General features: G+C 44.0%; 1 protein-coding gene and 1 long non-coding RNA gene across 6 annotated transcripts in view; one reads left to right on the top strand and one right to left on the bottom strand.

Moving 5' to 3' along the window:
- Positions 1-4,865: 4,865 nt before the first annotated feature.
- Positions 4,866-17,312, bottom strand: LOC140913335 (uncharacterized). Of its 3 annotated transcripts, none has more exons than XR_012159545.2 (3): positions 16,665-17,312; positions 15,171-15,301; positions 4,866-5,334 (listed from the first exon to the last, which is right to left on the bottom strand). It is a non-coding gene; the product is annotated as an uncharacterized LOC140913335 (long non-coding RNA). The 3 variants fall into 3 exon arrangements; XR_012159543.1 differs by having other exon boundaries at positions 17,127-17,312; XR_012159544.1 differs by lacking the exon at positions 16,665-17,312 and adding an exon at positions 16,454-16,578.
- The window catches only part of DDX24 (DEAD-box helicase 24), a 16,852-nt gene continuing 13,483 nt past the window's right edge, over positions 16,598-19,966 (top strand). For 2 of the 3 annotated variants that reach the window (XM_073349534.2, XM_073349532.2), the window contains exons 1-2: positions 16,598-16,725; positions 18,863-19,583. In XM_073349534.2, coding sequence (XP_073205635.1) covers positions 18,869-19,583 — 715 coding nt within the window. In that variant the 5' untranslated portion in view covers positions 16,598-16,725; positions 18,863-18,868. Of the gene's footprint in view, positions 16,726-16,768; positions 17,199-18,862; positions 19,584-19,966 lie in introns of those variants that run through there. The other variant, XM_073349533.2, reaches the window with a different exon arrangement.

Raw genomic sequence — 19,966 nt, 5'->3', positions numbered from 1 at the left:
CTCTTCAATCTACCAAAAGCACATTCAGCTGTCATTCTGCACCTGGTGAGCTGGTAGTTAAATCTTTCCTTGGTACTGTCGAGCTGGCTAGTATTCAGCTTCATAAGCCAGGAGAGCAAGGAGTAGGCTGGGTCCCCTAGGGTCACTAGTGGCATTTCAACATCACCAATGATAATTCAACTGTCAGGAAAGAATGTCTCTGCTTGCAGCTTTCTGAACAGTCCTATGTTCTTAATAATGCAAGCGTCATATGTACCTTCCTTGACCAGCCAACCACTGATGTCAGTGAAGCGTCCCCGATGATCCATCAATGCTTTCAACACCATCGAAAAGTAGCCTTTCCTATTGATGGGTTGTGGGCCACACAATTCCAAAACAGGGAAATGCATGCCATCTATTGCTCCATTGTAGTTCAGGAACTCCATTGCTGCAAATCTATCCCCACGTCCTGCACATTACCGAGTGTCACAGTCCTGTGTAGCAGATGGCTAATGGCCCTGAACACTTGCACGACAATGGTCCCAACTGTGGATTTTCCAATTCCATAATGATTTCCTACTGACTAGTAGTAATCTGGCATTGCAAGCTTCTACAATGCAATCATTACTTGCTTCTCCATTGTCAGTGAAGCTCTCATTCTAGAGTCCCTGCACTGGAGGACTGAGTTGAGTTTGGTACACAGACATAGGAATGTGGCCTTTCACATCGTTCCGAACCTGCGTTGTGATGCGATCGCACTAGTCAGTGCTTGTTTCTCGGGGCCTGAGGTGGCAGTCCACTGTCTGCAGCTGTTCCATGAACATCCTTAGGTCTTACTATGTCCCACAGCAATCTGTCCTCCATAAAATCATCATGTCCACCACTGCTAGGGTTCTTCTTGCAGCTCTGCAAATACCAGATCATCCGTCCTGTGTTTGCAACACTCATAACAATAGTGCAGAGCTGTGTGAGTTCCATGCTTCTGTCAGAGATGGCAGGCAGCAAGAAGTGACACACAGGTTTGTGGGATTTTTTAAAAAGATACAAAAATAATGGGATATGGATGGCACTATGGGATGGAGAAAGCTGCATGCTGGGAACTTGACCCCTTGATCCCAGTCACCCTTGTGTGACTCACTTCTGCCCCACCATGAACTGCCAAAATTTCCCAAAAGACAGTGCACCAGACAATTGTGAGCTGCACATTGGAATACCTACCCATAGTGCACTGCATTGCGCATCGACACAAGCACTCCTTGTGAGTACGCACAGCACCCAACACAAGGAGTCAAGTATGCAAAGACATAAGCGATATATTAACCATGGCATCTTTACGCCAACATAACTTGCTTTGACCAAAGTTTGTAGTGTAGACATGGCCTAAGTCTTGCTGGTTGTCTTCTTCTTTCATATGGCTGGCGTAAAGCAGCACATGGGTGGTGGGTATCATAGGCTGGTGGAGGCTGTGCCTCCCCAAACACCCAGGCATGACCCCATCCATGCTCTGCCCCCAGACCTCCTCCTGCCAGTTCCCCTGTCCCGGTGCTGTCACCATGGCCGCAGCTAGAACTCAGGCTGACACTGGGGCTGCACCACTCACCCAGCACTCCGGGGCTGGGGCAGTGCTGCCCGCCCTCCCGGCACTCTGGAGCTAGGGGGGCTAGGGGCTGCGCTTGGGCTGGGCCACCCACTCTCCCACCCTCCCGGCGCTGGGGCCACACCACCCCCACCCTCCTGGCGCTCTGGGGCTGAGGGTGCTAGCCTGGGGTAGGGGTTGGTGGGGCAGGGGTGAAGGGGCAGGACTGGGGGCTAACCTCCCTCAGCCGGCAGTTCACACGTCGCCCATGAAGCAGCACCTACAATTTCACCTGAAGTTGATCAAGCCAAATGGCTATATCAGAGCAGCAGAATTTATTGCAGTAATGCCACCTTCATATTTATAAATTAGGCAGTAGGTGGTGATATGTTCGATGGTCTGTCATGGGAAGCCACACTCACACATCGGGGAGTCCTTGATTTTCCATATGTGCATTAGATGTCTGCATCTGCCATGGTTGGTTTGGATTCAGTTCAGAGTTGACCAAGATGACCCTCTGCATGAGATCCACCACCAGGTGTTTATTTTTTAAGTGATGTTTAGCCCAATCTGCTTTCCAAACCTCCTTCTGATCGTTGCCTGATTGCATGAGGCTAAGCGAATGTTCCCAGAAAGGCTTGTGGTACTTAAGACGTTGTGGGGGCGGGGGCGTTGTTAAGGTCTTGGTGGATAAGACGACATCTGTTTTCCTGGATTTGCTGAGCTTCGCGGAATGTTGCAGCAGTTCCTTGTATCGGCGGGGGAGCAATGTTAGACAGAGTAGCTAGCCATGGTTTTGGAGTCAACTTAAGGGTTCCCGTGATGCACCACACTACTGTATTCAGCTGGGTGTTAACAAGTCACATGTGGCTGCATCTGCTCCATACTGGTGCACAATATTCAGCTACTGAATGTATAAAGTGCTATTGCAGATGTTCGCAACACTAATGCCGACACACCCCAGGTTGTACCTGCTAGTTTCTGGATTATGTCGGCTCTCGTTTTTCTTTACGGCTACCTTCTCAAGGTGATCATGGAAGGTGAAAGTGCGATCGAGTTTCACTCTGAGATATGTTGGAGTGTAATTGTGTTGAACATTTTTACCAAAGACAGCTACTTTCAGTGTGTTTTTAGCACTTGGTGGTAGCTCGACATAAGCAGGGCTGTGTCAGGGCACCAATGCCCCCAGCAGTGGGCAGAGAGCTACAAGTTTGAGATTACAAGTGCGTTTGGTAAAGGTAATAGTACTGATGTAATATACTTACACTTGGTACCACATGACATTTTGATTAAAAAACTAGAATGATATAAAATTATCATGGCAGATAGTACATGCTGATAGGTCTCAAAATGTCATTCTAAATGGAGAATCATCATTAAGCAGGTCTGTTTCCAGTGGAGTTATTCACAGATTAGTTCTTGGCCATATGTTATTCAACATTTTCATTCAACAACCTGGAAAAAAACAAAATAATCACTGATAAAGTTTGCAAATGACACAAAAAATAGAAGAATGGTATATAATGAAGAGGACCGGTACAGAGGGATCGGGATTGCTGTGTAAACTGGGTGCAAGCAAACAATGTGTGTTTCAATACAGCTAAATGTAAACATATACATGTAGGAACAGGTTTCAGAGTAACAGCCGTGTTAGTCTGTATTCGCAAAAAGAAAAGGAGTACTTGTGGCACCTTAGAGACTAACCAATTTATTAATAATAAATAATAAATTGGTTAGTCTCTAAGGTGCCACAAGTACTCCTTTTCTTTTTACATGTAGGAACAATGAATATAAGCCATACTTGCAGAATGGGAGATTCTATCCTGGGAAGCAATGACTCTGAAAAAGATACAGGGGTCCTTGTGATGTTGAACTCGATGTGATTTTTAAAAATATGCTAATAAGGGTGAATATAATATAACTGGAATATGCTTCATGCAAAAGGTCTCTTGTAAGGTATCATTACAAAGCTTATAATTACTGAGTGTGTTCATCTTATTTGTATGAATGTATCATTCTTGTATCTGAAACTAGAAATATGAAATATAACTCCGGGGGCCTATTGTAATAATGCAAAGTGTAAGCCATTAATGGTGGTTTGGAATCTTGATGGCTCCCATTAACCCAGACAATTGTCTGTAGATAGCTCTGTTTTACTTGTAAGTCTTCCTGTATACGTGTGTGCTGGCAAGTGGATAATGAAGTCTTACAGTGACATGTGATCATGTCACCTGAACTGGAATCCATCTTTAACCTGGTGCTTTTCCATTGAGAAGGAGGGGTGGGAACCCAGAGGGACAAAGGATTCCTGCCTTATGCAAAAGATATATAAGTGGGTGGAATAGAACAAAGGGAGCAGCCATCATGAGAAATCCCCTCGCTACCACCTGAGCTGGAACAAAGGCTGTACCAGGGGAAAGGATTGTGCCCAGAGTAGGAAGGCATCCAGTCTGTAAAAGAAACTTATTGAAACATCTCTGAGGGTGAGATTTTATCTGTATTCAGTTTTATTAATGTACTAGACTTAGACTTCCGTGTTTTATTTTATTTTGCTTGGTAATTCACTTTGTTCTGTCTGTTACTACTTGAAACCACTTAAATCCTACTTTCTGTATTTAATAAAATCAATTTTTACTTATTAATTAACCCAGAGTATGTATTAATACCTGGGGGGGGGCAAACAGCTGTGCATATCTCTCTATCAGTGTTATAGAGGGCGAACAATTTATGAGTTTACCCTGTATAAGCTTTAAACAGGGTAAAACAGATTTATTTGGGGGTTTGGACCCCATTGGGAGTTGAGCATCTGAGTGATAAAGAGAAGAACACTTCTTAAGCTGCTTTCAATTAAGTCTGAAGCTTTGGTGCACGTGGTTCAGACCCTGGGTTTGTGTTGGAACAGACTGGCGTACCTAGCTCAACAAGACAGCGTGCTGGAGTCCCAAGCTGGCAGGGAAAGCAGGGGCAGAAGTAGTCTTGGCACATCAGTTGGCAGCCCCAAGGGGGTTTCTGTGATCTAACCTGTCACAGTCATGATGGATAATCAGTTGAACATGAGCTCCTAGTGCAATTCTGTGGCCTAAAGGGCTAATACAATCCTTGGATGCATAAACACACAGGAGTAGAGAGGTTATTTTACCTCTGTATTTGGCACTGGTTCAACCACTGCTGGAATACGGTGTCCAGTTATGGTTTCCACAATTTAAGAAGGAGGTTGATAAATTGGAGAGAGTTCAGAAAAGAGACATGAAAATGATTAAAAGATTGGAAAACATGCATTATAGTGATTAATTCCATGAACTCCATTTATTTAAGTTAAAGAGACGATTAATAGGTAATTTGATCACAATTTAAGTACTTACAAGGGGAACAAATATTCAATAATGGGCTCTTTAAACTAGCTAAGAAAGCTATAACATGATCCAATGGCTGGAAGTTGAAGCTAGACAAATTCAGACTGGAAATATGGCATACATTTTTAACAGTGAGGGTAATTAGCCATTAGAACAATTTACCAAGGGACATGGTGGATTTTCTGTTACTGTTTTAAATAAAGATGTGCTCTAGGAATTATTCTGGGGAAGTTCTATGGCCTTTATTATACAGGAGTCCAGAATAGATTATCAGAATAGCCCCTTCTAGCTTTGGAATCTACGAATCCATCATAGGCCTAATCAGCCATTCCACAGAGACTCACAAAGGGGACAGCCTTCACAGCCCGTAGAGCACAGAAGGCTTGCAGTGCTTCAAGAACCAGCGGATGCCTAGGTCTTTTTTGTCTGAAACAAGCCAGAAAATGTTAAGATTAATACAAAGAGATTTCACTGTGTACAGCATCATTTATTAGCACCTTGTGGTTCAGTTTAAACTAAGCAGCATAGATACAACTCCCTGACAAAAGAGAAGAAACAAGAGATGCACCAAGGAAGCCACATCAAAGCCAGGGTTGGTTGATTCACATGAAGGTTCCATTATATCTAAATGTGACTGTTGCCAAGGTGCCCAGGACTGTGAATCACCTTGTTATCCTCAGCCTCCAGCACAAGAGAGGGTGCTGGTGGTTAATGGGGTGTCAGCTCCCAGACAATCTCCTCAGGGCTATGCCAGCCCTTACTTTGCCTTGCAGATTAGCAACAGGTGTACCTCAGCCCCCACGCCTCTTTTAAGCATCCCCCTGTAGCATTCAGTCTCTTATCCACCGAACGCTCACAGTAATATCAGGTATACTGTGCCCAAAGGAATAGCCAGCTTGTTTGATTCCGCTCAGGGTCAGTTCACACATAACATTACAGCACTGAGAGATGTTTATAGTGAAAACAACCGTAAGTTTAATATCAAAGATTAAGATTTGAGAGACAGTGAGTAAGGATAATGGAAACAGAAGGGTTGCAAATAAAACAAAATCATAATACAATTCCCAGAGACTAAATGTAACCATTAATAGGCTAACCATCTGTCTAAAGAAGCTTATCTCACCCCAAATGTCCTTTGCAGTGCTTCCAGCCACGGCTGGTTGGGATCCCATTTTCATGAATATAAATATGCTGTCTGTTTCCTTTCCTCAGTCCAAAATAAAGGGGTGTCTCCTTGCCCTCTAACTATATCCCCAAGTTCACTGTCTTTGCACATGGCCACACTAGCCTCTGAAGCTTGTTTTTCCTGAGTGCTCCTTTACAGTTGACTATATATGTAGATGGAGTTTCCATTGTGTTGGCTTGCAATGCTTATTACATGGCTGACAGAGAGACATGTGAATCAACGTCCTTTTTCTTACCCAAAACCCGTTTATCAGCTCTGCCTTGGACACAGACTTTAAAACATATCTTCAATACACATACACAACTCCTTACATATCATCCATGCATATAACTTGCACTGATTATGATGATCAGAAAGTATGGCATAAACTTTTATTAAAGACCTTACATGACATCATTTGTAAATAAATATCATGAAACCAGTGTGCTAGGTGTAGAGCACGGGTTGGTAAACTATGGCCCACGGACCATATCTGGCCCGCCAGCCAATTTAATTTGGCCCTCAAGCTCCCGCTGGGGAGCAGGGTCTGGGGCTTGTCCCGCTCCCACGCTCCAGCCAGGAAGCAGGGATGGGGCCGGGGGGCCACTCCACGCGTACGTGCTGTGGCTCCGTGCTGCTCCCAAAAGCAGCAGTATGTCCCCGCTCCAGCTCCTACGTGTAGGGACAGCCAGGGGGCTCTGCACGGTGCCCTCGCAGCTCCCATTGGCTGGGAACTGTGGCCAATGGGAGCTGAAGGGGAGGTGCCTGCGACGGGGCAGAGCCGCCTGGCCATGCCTCCATGTAGGAGCCGGAGAGGGGACATGCCACTGCTTCCGGGAGTTGCTTGAGGTAAGCGCCGCCCGAAGTCTGCACCCATGAGCCCCTCCCACCCTGCGAACCCCTCAATTCCAGCCCAGAGCACCCTCTTGCACCCCAAACCCCTCATCCGCAGCCCCTTCCCAGAGCCCGCACCCCCAGCCAGAGCCCTCACCCCCCCACCCCAACCCTCTGCCCCAGCCTGCACCCTGAACTCATTTCTGGCCCCATCCCAGAGCTCACACCCCCAGCCAGAGACCTCACCCACCTGCACCCGAACCCCAATTTCGTGAGCATTCATGGCCCGCTATACAATTTCCATACCCAGATGTGACCCTCAGGCCAAAAAGTTTGCCCACATCTAGGGTAGAGAGTATGTCAGGCCTGTTAGGAGTTGCAGTGAACTCTTTGCTAGTTGGCACCAATCAGCCTCCGTGTCATACTAAGCCATTTCTGTGAGAGAAGGACTGAACCCAAAGTTTTAGTGTCAATAAAAGGTTCCAGGTAAAGCTGGGCAAAATATTTCAACCCAAACTTTTTTCAGCAAAAACTCGAAGTTTTGGTGATACTAATATTTCATTAATTTGTGTCGGTTTTGTAGAATTGTTTTGGTTGGAAAAGAAACTTAAAAACAAATTCAGAAAAAAAATCACGAGTTTCATTTCAACAATTTTTCAATTCAAGGTGACTTTTTGTTTAAAAATTTCCTTTTAATTTTGAGCATTTTTAAACATGGGTTCACTGTGCATTACTAACAATTTCAGAACAAGATAAAACAGCATTAACAGTGGTTTTGCCCTAAAAATGTTCTATTTGAACCTCACAACAGTATTATTAACTAATGTAAAATAATAATTGTACCATTATCTTGTTGTACCACCCAAAGCCACAGTCAGGATAGGGGCCCTGTTGGGATAGATGTTACACAAGCAGAGAGAGAGATAGTGCCTTACCCCAGTATTTTTACAGCAGCATCTATCACAACAGTGCCCCAGTTCTGATCAGGGTCTCTGTACTTTGCCAAAATACAAATATTTAATAATACCGTTTGTGACACAGAGACCCCTTGGCAAAGGATCCTGTTTTTTTGCAAACAACTCTTGTCTCAGACCTGAAAAACTCACGACACAAACTCATCTTGGAGGGCATTTATCCATAAAGGTTAACATGTAAAGTACCTACAGAAAGCTTATAACTTATCAAGAGTCAGACAGTGTGAGATGTATGTGCAGGGTAATCCTTAAGGAATAATGTAACTATATTGAACATATGCTTTATGACGTTGGAGTAAAAGTTGGTCACCAGAGGTTATGTCTCAGCAAATGGCAGATTCAAGCAGGATGGAATAGGGAGTAACCCCTCCCTGGTTAACCTGTGATATAAGGCAAGGCTCAGTGGTCTACCCTTGCTCCATTCCTGGACTATCAATGAAAAACTATGAGACAACTGCAAACAATCAAACTATTTGGAGGCAAAAAGGAACTTTACAACAGGAAAGGGATTGCCCTGTCTATGGCCATGTCTACACCACTCGCCGGATTGGTGGGTACTGATCGATCTATCAGGGATCGATTTATCGCATCTAGTGTAGACGCGATAAATCGATCCCCAATCGCTCTGCCGTCAACTCCGGAACTCCACCACAGTGAGAGGCGGAAGCGGAGTCAACGGGGGAGCGGTGGCCATCAATCCCGCGCCGCGAGGACATGAAATAAGTGATTCTAAATTGATCTAAGATAAGTCGACTTCAGCTACGCTATTCTCGTAGCTGAAGTTGCGTATCTTAGATCCATTCTCCCCCCCCCAGTGTAGACCAGGCCTATGACTAGACACAATAGATTGTTTCAGTATAGCAGAATGGGGAGAGGCATTCTGGACCATTCACTGAGGAAACATACTATGGAGCAGGGATATTCTCATGAAACTTTGGATCCTGGTTCCTGTAAAACCAGCCAGCATTGCAACAGACTGAACTCTGGGGAGGAAAACCTACTTCATTCGATCGAAAGGTAACAATTAATAAGCCTATGCCCTAGTTTGCGTTTTAGGAGTTTGTTTTATATTGTAATTATTTGTTTCCACCACTCTCTCTTGTTTCTACTTGCATCTTTATTCTTTCTTAAATAAACGTACTTTTGTTTTATTACAAGTGCCCACAAATGCTGTGTGTTATACAAGAGAAGTGATTTAAGGTAAAACTAGTAAATTGGGGTACACTGCTACTCTGGGGTGTCACAGGGTAGCTGGTGCCTGTGGATAGATGAGCCCAGGTTCCCTGGAGCTGGTGAGCCTAATCCAGCTAATTAAAGACAGCTAGGCTACACCTGGGCCTCTAAAGTAGTAGGCAGCTGAGGGGAGGAAGAACTGAAGCAGGCTGCTCCCTGGTCAAGAGGCTACAGTGGAGTCTAGCTAACTCCTCTGGTGGGTCACTGGAGCTCAAGGAAGCAACCCCATGGTTGTGGCTCCAAGACGGGAGCAGAACTGGAGGAGGAAAAGATGCTGCCAGGAACTGGAGAGCCAGAGAGCCATAGAGCCCTGGGAAGGGTGGTCCTGAAACCTGAGGGCCAGGCACTGACTTAAGACTGCCTTCTGTGTCTTTGTTAACCTTTGTTATAGAAGAATAAACCTCCTTGACTGGGACTGGGTGTAGCAGTGCATGTTTGAAAAGAGGGGCAGCAGTGGCCCCGGTGACATGGGGGCAGAGAATTTGGGACTTCTGTGAGTAGCCAGTGTCTGGCTGGATATCACAGGGGAATGCTTCAAAGAGATTCAGACTGGAGTGCACATACTGTTACCCTGAAAAGCGAAGACACGACTGGCATAGCCCAGAGAGTGCTTGAGTGGCTGACAGGCTGGTGGTGTTAGTGAGCCAACACCCAGCCACATGGGCAAGGCTAACGGCAGGGGGTAAAAAGTGACTCTCAGTCCTAGGTTCCTTGAAAACAGTCATACCCTAGTGTTTAAATATATCATTTTATGGAGTCAAAATGCTGATAATGTTGTAGCATGATTGTCTTTTTACTTGTCACCTTCCTAACACATAACACAAGTATGTAGGGACAAAATTAGAAAGGCCAAGGCACAAAATGAGATCAAACTAGCTAGAGACATAAAGGGTAACAAGAAAACATTCTACAAATACATTCTACAAATTAGAAGCAAGAGGAAGACCAAGGACAGGTTAGGCCTGTTACTCAATGGGGGAGGGGGGGAAATAACAGAAAATGTGAAAATGGCAGAGGTGTTAAATGACTTTTTTTTTCCCCACCAAGAAGTTTGGGGGTGATTGGATGTCTAACACAGTGAATGCCAGTGAAAATGAGGTAGGATCAGAGGCTAAAATAGGGAAAGAACAGGTTAAAAATGACTTAGACAAGTAAGATGTCTTCAAGACACCAGGGCCTGATGAAATGCATCCTAGAATACTCAAGGAGCTGACTGAGGAGATATCTGAGCCATTAGCGATTATCTTTGAAAAGTCATAGAAAACTGGAGAGATTCCAGAAGATTGGAAGAGGGCAAATATAGTGCCAATCTATAAAAAGGGAAATAAGGACAACCCAGGGAGTTACAGACCAGTCAGCTTAACTTCTATACCTGGAAAGATAATGGAGCAATCAATTTGCAAACAGCTACAAAATAATAAGGTGATAAGTCAGCATGAATTTGTCAAGAACAAATCTTGTCAAACCAACCTGATAGCTTTCTTTGACAGGATAACAAGCCTTGTGGATGGGGGGAAGCAGTAGATGTGGTATATCTTGACTTTAGTAAAGCTTTTGATAGTGTCTCGCATGACCTTCTCATAAACAAACTAGGTAAATGAAACCTAGACGGCGCTACTAGAAGATGGGTGCAAAACTGGTTGGAAAACTGTTCCCGAGAGTAGCCATCAATGGTTCACAGTCATCCTGGAAGGGCATAATGAGTGGGGTACAGCAGGGATCAGTTCTGGGTCCAGTTCTGTTCAATATCTTCAATGATTTAGATAATGGCATAGAGAGTACATTTATAAAGTTTGCGTATGATACCAAGCTGGGAAGGGTTGCAAGGGCTTTGGAGGACAGGATTATAATTCAAAATGATCTGGACAAACTGGAAAAATGGTCTGAAGCAAACAGGATGAAATTCAATAAGGACAAATGCAAAGTGTTCCACTTAGGAAGGAATAAGCAGTTGCACACATACAAAATGGGAAATGGTTGCCTAGGAAGGAATACTGCGGAAAGGGATCTGGGAGTCATAGTGGACCACAATCTAAATATGGGTCAACAGTGTAACAAAAAAAAGCATTGTTGCAAAAAAAGTGAACATCATTCTGGGATGTATTAGCAGAAGTGTTGTAAGCAAGACATGAGAAGTAATTCTTCTGCTCTACACTGTGCTGATTAGGCCTCAACTGGAATACTGTGTCCAGTTCCGGGTGCCACATTTCAGGAAAGATGTGGACAAACTGGAGAAAGTCCAGAGAAGAGCAACAAAAATGATTAAAGGTCTAAAAATCATGACATATGAAGGAAGATTGAAAATATTGGGCTTTTTTAGTCTGGAAAAGAGAAGACTTGAGAGGGGACATAACAGTTTTCAAGTACATAAAAGGTTGTTACAAAAAGGAAGGAGAAAAATTGTTCTTAACCTCTGAAAATAGGACAAGAAGCAATGGGCTTAAATTTCAGCAAGGGAGGTTTAGGTTTGGACATTAGGAAAAAAACTTCCTGTCAGGGTGGTTAAGCACAGGAATAAATTGCCTAGGGAGGTTGTGGAACCTCCATCATGGAGATTTTTAAGAGCATGTTAGACAAACATCTGCCAGGGATGGCCTAGATAATACTTAGCCCTGCCATGAATGCAGGGGACTGGACTAGATGACCTCTTGAGATCCTTTCCAGGCCTATGATTCCTGTTAGCAGTGTCAGTTGATGATTTGGCTCATCAGTTCATCTCTCTCATTTGCTGCCATAATAGGAAGTTCAGGAGTGTAAAATGTGACCAAGTTAAATACACCAATTCTGTGTCTTTAAAATTAGAAGATTGTGAACTAATGAAGGTATCCCTCTGAATCTGATCTCACAGAAACTATAGGGATACCTTTTAATAAAACAATAGAGCAACACTGCAACCATTAATTGCCCAAGTGTTCCTTATAAATGAATGTAGTCCTATTGGAGTCAACCCTCCTCATGAGGAGCTTCATCGTATTTGGGCCCCTGCTTCCTCACCTGCTACCCCTTTGCATTTATGTGTAAGCCACCAAGAAGTTCCCAGTTTAGTGTAACTACACTTGTGAGTAAGGACTGTCCCATATGTATAAGGTTTGCAGAATTAAGGCCTACTGCCATCAGGTCAAACCCTGTTCACCTGGCATACTCGAAGACTTCCATTGTCTCCAATTAGGTTACTCCTGTGAGCAAGCCAAGCAGAATTTGACACATCATCCTTTTATTCTGTAGGAAACCAGTTGAAATCAATCCCCTTGTGCAATTGCAAATCCACTAACCCAATAATGATTCCCTGGAACTGGAAATGTCCTTGAGATACTGAGTTTGCCTCTCTTACTTCTGCCCTTTGCCACTATGTATTCAAAATAATCCTCTAGTATTCTAGTCCTCTAACTATAGCCAACAAGCACCTGCAGACACCGCTGAGAGGAAATAATCACAATCGTTGCAATAATTGTGCTTCACTTTCTAGCCCGGGTCTCTCCCACCCAGAAACCTCCTGTTTTCTATCTGTCTGCATGTCTCATAGCAAAAGAAGCTGTTCCGACCATCTGCCAATCTTCAAGTAGAACTAAAAATCTTCTATTATTATAACAGAGAATTTATACGTACTTTTTCCTTGCCAACCTGCAAAGAGCACTTGATCACATAGGGGAGAAAATAGCACACTGTGACCTCTGTGGTATGCTTTTCATCTACAGTTATTTCTTCAAATCATGTTACTTTGTCCATGACACTCTTTTAAATGCAGCACAATAGGTAAAGAACTGAGTAATAGAAAAGTAAGCGCAAATAACACGGCTGTCGTTGCAGGAGCGGTTCTGGTGACATTTACACTCATAGTATTGCTGATGTTAGATACTAGATCCAAAGAGCCCTTTATGCATGCTTTCTTAATGGTGGATGGAAGGTTTTTTAAATATTATACACACACGCACACACACTGTGGGTTTTGAAAAGCTTCTTACATAATAAAAATACCAAAGATAAACAGATTTGCATATGGCTTTCTCTGCTGTATTGCAGTACTGCATCAGAGCTACTTCCTATTTATGCAGACAGCACCTTAGGTGCTCACAGGCTTTTGACAGATGCAGACTGTACCTGATCAGAAAAAGGGGTGTCTTTTTCTTGCCCCCAGTTTAGCTTTATTACTAAAAATAAGCCAGACTGAATTGCAAGCTGTTTAAATGGTTGTTTAAATGGTATATTTCCTTTTCATTCTCACCTAAATTGATAGTGAACAGCAACTGTTACTCTCCAACTATGAGAAGTAATTTGGTGGCCTCAACTCAGTAAGCAGGTGCCCCATCACAAATTCCATCATCACAACTAAAATTAACCAGCAGTCTTGTTGGCGATCTCAGTGGAAAAGCCAAACGACTGAATAGGGACGGAGTCCGAAGTGTCCTTTCCTACTCAGGGGCGTTCTCTTCAGATCTAGATCAAGGCATGTTTGCTAAGTGGTGCGGGAAAACCTGTACTGTCCTTGCACTGGCCTATTCTCTCCACTGGACTGGAAACTTTAAGTGAAGACAGTGGCTTGTATCCTGCAGATTATTTTAGGTAGTTACATAGCACCTACCACCACAGTATCTAAGGCCTTGATTCAGGAAAACATAAGAACATGGTTAAAAGTTAAGCACATGTCTACACGCTTTCCTGAATTGGAGACTATGGTGTGCCTACACTACCACATTTCTTCTAATTTCCCAGCGATTGCATTAAATCATATCCTGAGGGAGAAAACTGCAACTTTGGGGTGTCAGCTGAAAAAAACAAACCACCCCTCTTACAACTGCCTTAAGTTTACATGTGGTGTGGTGCAGAGGCTTACGGGTATGCCATAGTTAAATGATAACCTGGGTAAAATGTTCTTGTTTCTCTCTACCCTCTCCCCCATTTGTCCTGTTACTACAAGACTACACAATAGCCTCTCTCTTAGACTGTGGTTAAATGTTGATAGAGGTTTGGCTGCATGGGTGTGTTCCCACTGTGTGCCACCCCAGCCCTGCACAGACAGCTGGCACAGCAGACCTCAAGCAAACCACCCAATGACCACAAGACCCGTTAAGGGACGAAGGCACGCAGGCAGGTTTATTGTTGACAAAGCATGGTACTATTATCCTGTAGGCTTTACAGGACCACTAATACATGTGTGCCCATAACAATGGATCAGCTCAGTGAATGGTGGGACTTTCCATTCCTCCCAGACAAGCCCTGACAAGATACTCCCTCTGAAATACATTTTTATACCCCCATACAAACAAGTTAGTACTGCCTCTTTGACATAGTTAGTTAGTTACTTCCCCCTGCCATTGCTAGTTATTACCCATCATTTTGTACATGTTGGTTCAATGAAAACATCTCTACTATGTACTGTCATCCTGGCCTTATCTTTTAGGAGGCGTCAGTGTGTTTCTGTTATCCTTGGGTAATGTTTTTGTACCATCGTTGATATTGGGATGTTCTGATACCATTTAATATTGGGATGTGTTTGCATGAGCACTCTGTGACTAGCACTTCTTAGGAATATATATTTCTTCAATATCAGCCCTGTTCTTGCCAAATTCTGTGAGCAGGTCCTGCCTCATGCCAGGCCTCTACTACAAGGGCATATGTCTCAGGCTCTCCTCCTACTACATAGACCATCATACTGGGAAATACTTTCAAAGATAACAGGCAAGTTTAAAAAAAAATCAATATACTTTCATAATTTTTCTTGTCACACTTCTTTACTGAAGATATTTATATTTAAACTGAAGATAAGCTGAATCAATACTTCAGATCTCAAACTTCCCCTCATTCTTCCTCTCCCGTTTTTTTTTAAATGTGTCCAAATTTTACAACTGATCCCTCTCTACAAAATGCCATCAGCTGTTTGAGTTATGATGATGTAGAAAAAATATTTAACCAGCTGCACTAAGTTTTCCCACCCCTATGTAAACAATAATTCAAAAAGAGCTAAACTTCAAAGGTGGTGTGTAAATAATCCTCATCTACATTTATACCCATCAAGTATGAATGAAATTAACTAAATGATGAATGACTGGAAATCTCACCCTGAGAACGTAGGTAATATGAGAGCATTCACATAAGAACAGAAGAGGTCAGCACAAGTGTTCTGTAATTGTTATAATCCGTATGTTTGTTCACTGTAGATGGATATGCCTTGTAGACAGCATCTCTGAAACTAGAAATTATTGAATCACAAAGACTTTCCTACCAATGTACATAGCCTGTAAACTGACCTGCCCTACAGTCACTACTAGAGTGTTTTTCCAACAACTGGCTGCCTACACATTCATTAATCAGCATGCATAAGACGTCATCTACTACCAAGATAATATTTTTCCACACTGGCAGCTGGCAAAGTAGGCAACCTGAACCCTTCTTCCCTGCTACTTCTCCAGACCCCTTATTCTACTCTTATCCTCAACCCTATTTCTTTATGGTTGGTGTCATTAGATCACACATTCAACTCAAGTTCAGGCTTTGCACCAGCTCTTCATTGCTTCGGACAAAGCATTATTTGGTCCAAGCCTCCCAGTTGAGACTGTCATAGCTGACTAAAGGGTTTAGTCACACAGTCCCCACTGAAGTTAATAGGAGCTGTGTAACTACATTCTTGGTGGACATTGAGAATCTCAGTCCACTGCTCTGTGGATATCTTTGGAGTAAATACTCCTGGGAGAATTCTGTGCCAAAAATTAAAAATTCCATGCCAAAAATTTAAAAATTTTGCAGAATTTTAAAATATTGTGTGCAGAATTTATGTCAAAATAACACTATATAATCACACCAATTTCAATTATTTTGGTAATTTATTTAAAAATAAATGTCAGCAAGTGTATCTGTAACAATACAGGTTTCAGAGTAACAGCCGTGTTAGTCTGTATTCGCAAAAAGAACAGGAGGACTTGTGGCACCTTAGAGACTAACCAATTTATTTGAGCATGAGCTTTCATGAGCTACAGCTCAAGTGAGTTGTAGCTCACGAAAGCTTATGCTCAAATAAATTGGTTAGTCTCTAAGGTGCCACAAGTCCTCCTGTTCTTTTTGTAACAATACAGACACACACAAAAATGTCTTCTATTGCAGAGGTTCTCAAACTGTGGTCTGCAAACCTACACATCACTTCCAAAAGGCAAAACTAGGAACTTAAATTCATAACTCTGTTGGACACTAAAAATCATGAACTCAAGCAAGATGCTGGTTTCATGGCTCATAACCACAAGTTGTAACACACAGGCCAAAGTCCTTCTCCAGACCTACAGATGAGCCCTGGGCAGATCAAACGCTTGTACCCACCCCCAACTGAAGCTGGCCCAATAAAATATATCACCTCATCCTCCTTGTCTCTCCCCTGGCGCATGCCCAGTTCCCTTCAACCCCGCGGCCTGGCCCGGACACCCTCACCAGGCCCAACCCCGCGGCCTGGCCCGGACACCCTCACCAGGCTGCGAACTCCCCCCCCCCTCCCGCCGGTTTGAAGCGGGGCGGGCGCAGGGCAGTGACGTCACGGCTGTCATGGCCGCGCCCGGCTGTGTCCTCACGTGGTAGAGCGCGACGGGCTCCTGCAGCGGAGAGTAGCAGCAGCAGGCGGTGGCGGTGACGGTGAGGGCCCGCTCGGGGTCGCGGGAGGCAGCTGGGGCGAGGCTTAGGGCACGGCCGGTGGCAGCCGCTCCTGCTCCGACCTGCCTGCGGCGTTCGGGGGGGGGGCGGGGAGAAGAGAACGGGCCCAGAAGCCGGAGGGAGACGCAGGCGTGAGGGCGTCCGGCCTGGTGGGGAGAGCGGGCCGGGGGACGCCGGGACCCCAGGGGATGCCCAGCCCGGCAGGCGGGGGGTAAAGGGCAGCCCTGCTCCCTTCCCGGCGGCCGGGCTCGTGGGCACTGCCCAGCTCCCCACGCGAGGAGGCCGTTCGCCCGGCTCCTTCACGCCGCCGCCCCTCCCCCTTCTAAATCTGCCCGCGTTCGGCTCCTGCGCCCAGCCCCCATCGCCGAGAGCGGGGGACCCACCGCTCGCCCTCAGGCCGGTGGGCGCTGAGCTGCTGTTGTCCGGCGCCCTGAGAAGCAGCCTGAGTGACCGCTGTGAGTAGCGACTTCTCCCTAGCGGCAGATCAGGGCCTGGGGCGGGCGTGTGTAGCGTGCAGTGCTGTCCTGTTTTTGTCTCCAGCCAATGCTTCCCCCTGTACATTGGCGTGGCAGTGGACACAGTTAAAGGGGTACAACGCTATAGTGTGAACACGTTTATACGGGGGCATTCACACCAGGGGCTCTGACACTTCCTCAAATTATATAGTTAAAGCAGGGCAGAAGCCGTGCTCAGATCTACCCTGTGGGAAGATGTCAACGCAACAGCCGTTGGCTGCCTCCAATGCTGCCCAGTGCTTCCTTCCACCTGCCAGCTTCCCAGATCTTTTTGCCTCTCTATCCCCTAAATAAAAGCATTACCCAGTGACTTTTCACGTTCCAAAGCCATTCTTCATCACCTCAGTGATCTAACCAACATACAGGTTTCAGAGGAACAGCCGTGTTAGTCTGTATTCGCAAAAAGAAAAGGAGTACTTGTGGCACCTTAGAGACTAACCAATTTATTTGAGCATGAGCTTTCGTGAGCTACAGCTCACTTCATCAGATGTTCAACATCTGATGAAGTGAGCTGTAGCTCACGAAAGCTCATGCTCAAATAAATTGGTTAGTCTCTAAGGTGCCACAAGTACTCCTTTTCTTTTAACCAACATACAGTATAGTTGAACTTAGCATTTAACTGGTACATACTTTCTAATAATATAATGGTGCAGTAGTTGCCCTCCAGATCAAGATGTTGAGGGTCAAACTTTCAAAACCAGCAATAAAACTTAAGCACATACACAAGGGGAAACTGCTCACATACATGCTTATTTTGTAGTGTGTGTGTGGGGTACTTTCTGAGAGTTGGAGAAGGGAAGGAATCCTCCACAAATTATGCAGCTCTCATTTCAATAACTAGATCCGGTTGCCGTGTGTTCAGAATACCCCCACTCCATTTTGCTAAAGGAAAGGCAGCTCTTCAGAGGAACTGGAAGGGAGGGGTACAGGATTCTCTCTTTAAAGTAGAGCATAGTGTCCTGCCCAGTATGCTGTTTTAGTGAGATAAATCACTTTATCTCAAGGGGACATAAAACATTCAAATAGTTAACTGTGGTCATAAATGAGCCTACCGTAAATGAACAGCATTCTAGTAAAAAGGATGTTATTTATGAAACAGCAGTAGAGGAACCCCAATATCAGGCTGCAGCCTACTTTCCATTTTGTGTGACCCTCAGAAGAGTTTTCAGCACTAAATTCTAAAAATGTCAAATTAATAAAAAGAAGCACAACAGAAGCTGGTTTGACAGTCTGGCATCGGGGCTTTGATATTGCTTAGCTATCTCATCCATTTTTCAACAGGAGCCTGACAAATAATTTAAAATAGGCCTGTCATTTCAAATGCAATTTAAGTAATTAAAATTCATTTCTCAAATAGCTGTGTGAGGTTAGAGTTGCAAGTGTTTTTAAAAGTGCAGAAACCAAACAGAGGGCCCAATCCAGCACAGTGAAAGTCAGTCAATAAGGCTAATAGGCTAGAATCCAGAGACAAACTGCAGTTAGCTGCAACAGACATAGCCTATCAGATTTACACAAATGCACTCCAGCGTTTATGGGTATGTTAACTTGACTGTCACTGTTTTGTTCTGGTGGCTTACAATGGTTTATTTTCCGATTTTTTTTAGATAATCATGAAGACAAGAAATAAGTTTAAGACTTCTTTTAAATTGAAACAAAAGGGTATCAAAGTAGTAGGAAAATGGAAACCCATAGAAATTGACCCAAATCTGTTTGCTGATGAGCAGCTTGGAGATTTAGTGTGTTTTGAGGAGCTTACAGATTATAAATTGGTGAATTCTTCCAAAATTGGAAAAGAAAAAGAAAAGAAGAGAAAATCTGATAGTGTTTCTGAAGAGGAGGAAGAAGATTCTACCATCCAGAAAAAAAAGAGAAAGAAAGAGAAAGAGCTGGGAACAAGGGCAAGTAAAAATTATAACCTTAAAGTGGAGCAAGATGAAATGGTAATTGATCAGGAGGACAAGCCTAAAGACACTATCAAGTTGTGTGGTTATGAGGAAGATGAATGTGAATCAGGAGGTACCACAACCACAGAAAAAACTTCGAAGAAAAAGAAAAAAAAGAAAGTGAAAAAGAAAGTGTTTCCATCTGAGAAAGCTCCTCTACCTGCAAAGTCTTCTAAAAAGGTTAAAAATTGGACCACAGGAGTTCTGTCTGCCTCATCTGATCAAAAAACAGATGTGTCTGCATGGAAAGACCTCTTTGTTCCTAAGCCGGTTCTGCAGGCCTTGAGCTATCTAGGATTTAGTGCTCCAACTCCTATTCAAGCATTAGCCCTGCCTTCTGCAATCAGAGATAATATGGATGTTCTTGGTGCTGCAGAAACAGGTATAAATCCATTCTATTAGCACACTGAATCTCCCGTTCTCCCTTTTAAAACACGCAGTGTATTGTCACAATTGCAGTAACGGTGTGAAGAGCATATAAGCTTCAGCACATTGAATGGGTGTGTTTACTATGCATAGTTATGATGTAGAAAAGATTAAATGTAGTGCATTTATGTTACATACTATGCCTGTTCACAAGTACTACATGCAAAGCTTTAAATCCTCCACTTCTTCCCCATCCATGCTTATCAACAAGGCTTATTTTGAATTATTCTTAAAGAGTAGGCCATAATTAGACACCCATACAATCCAATTGAAACCAATGGGGTTGCAAAGGTGTAAATGAGAGCAGAATTTGTCCCTGAAGAACACTGTGTCTTTGCC

The sequence above is a fragment of the Lepidochelys kempii genome, chromosome 6 (assembly GCF_965140285.1).
Source record: "Lepidochelys kempii isolate rLepKem1 chromosome 6, rLepKem1.hap1, whole genome shotgun sequence".
NCBI lineage: Eukaryota > Metazoa > Chordata > Testudines > Cheloniidae > Lepidochelys > Lepidochelys kempii.
Note: the sequence above shows the minus strand (reverse complement) of the source record. Positions and strands in the feature narration are given on the sequence as shown.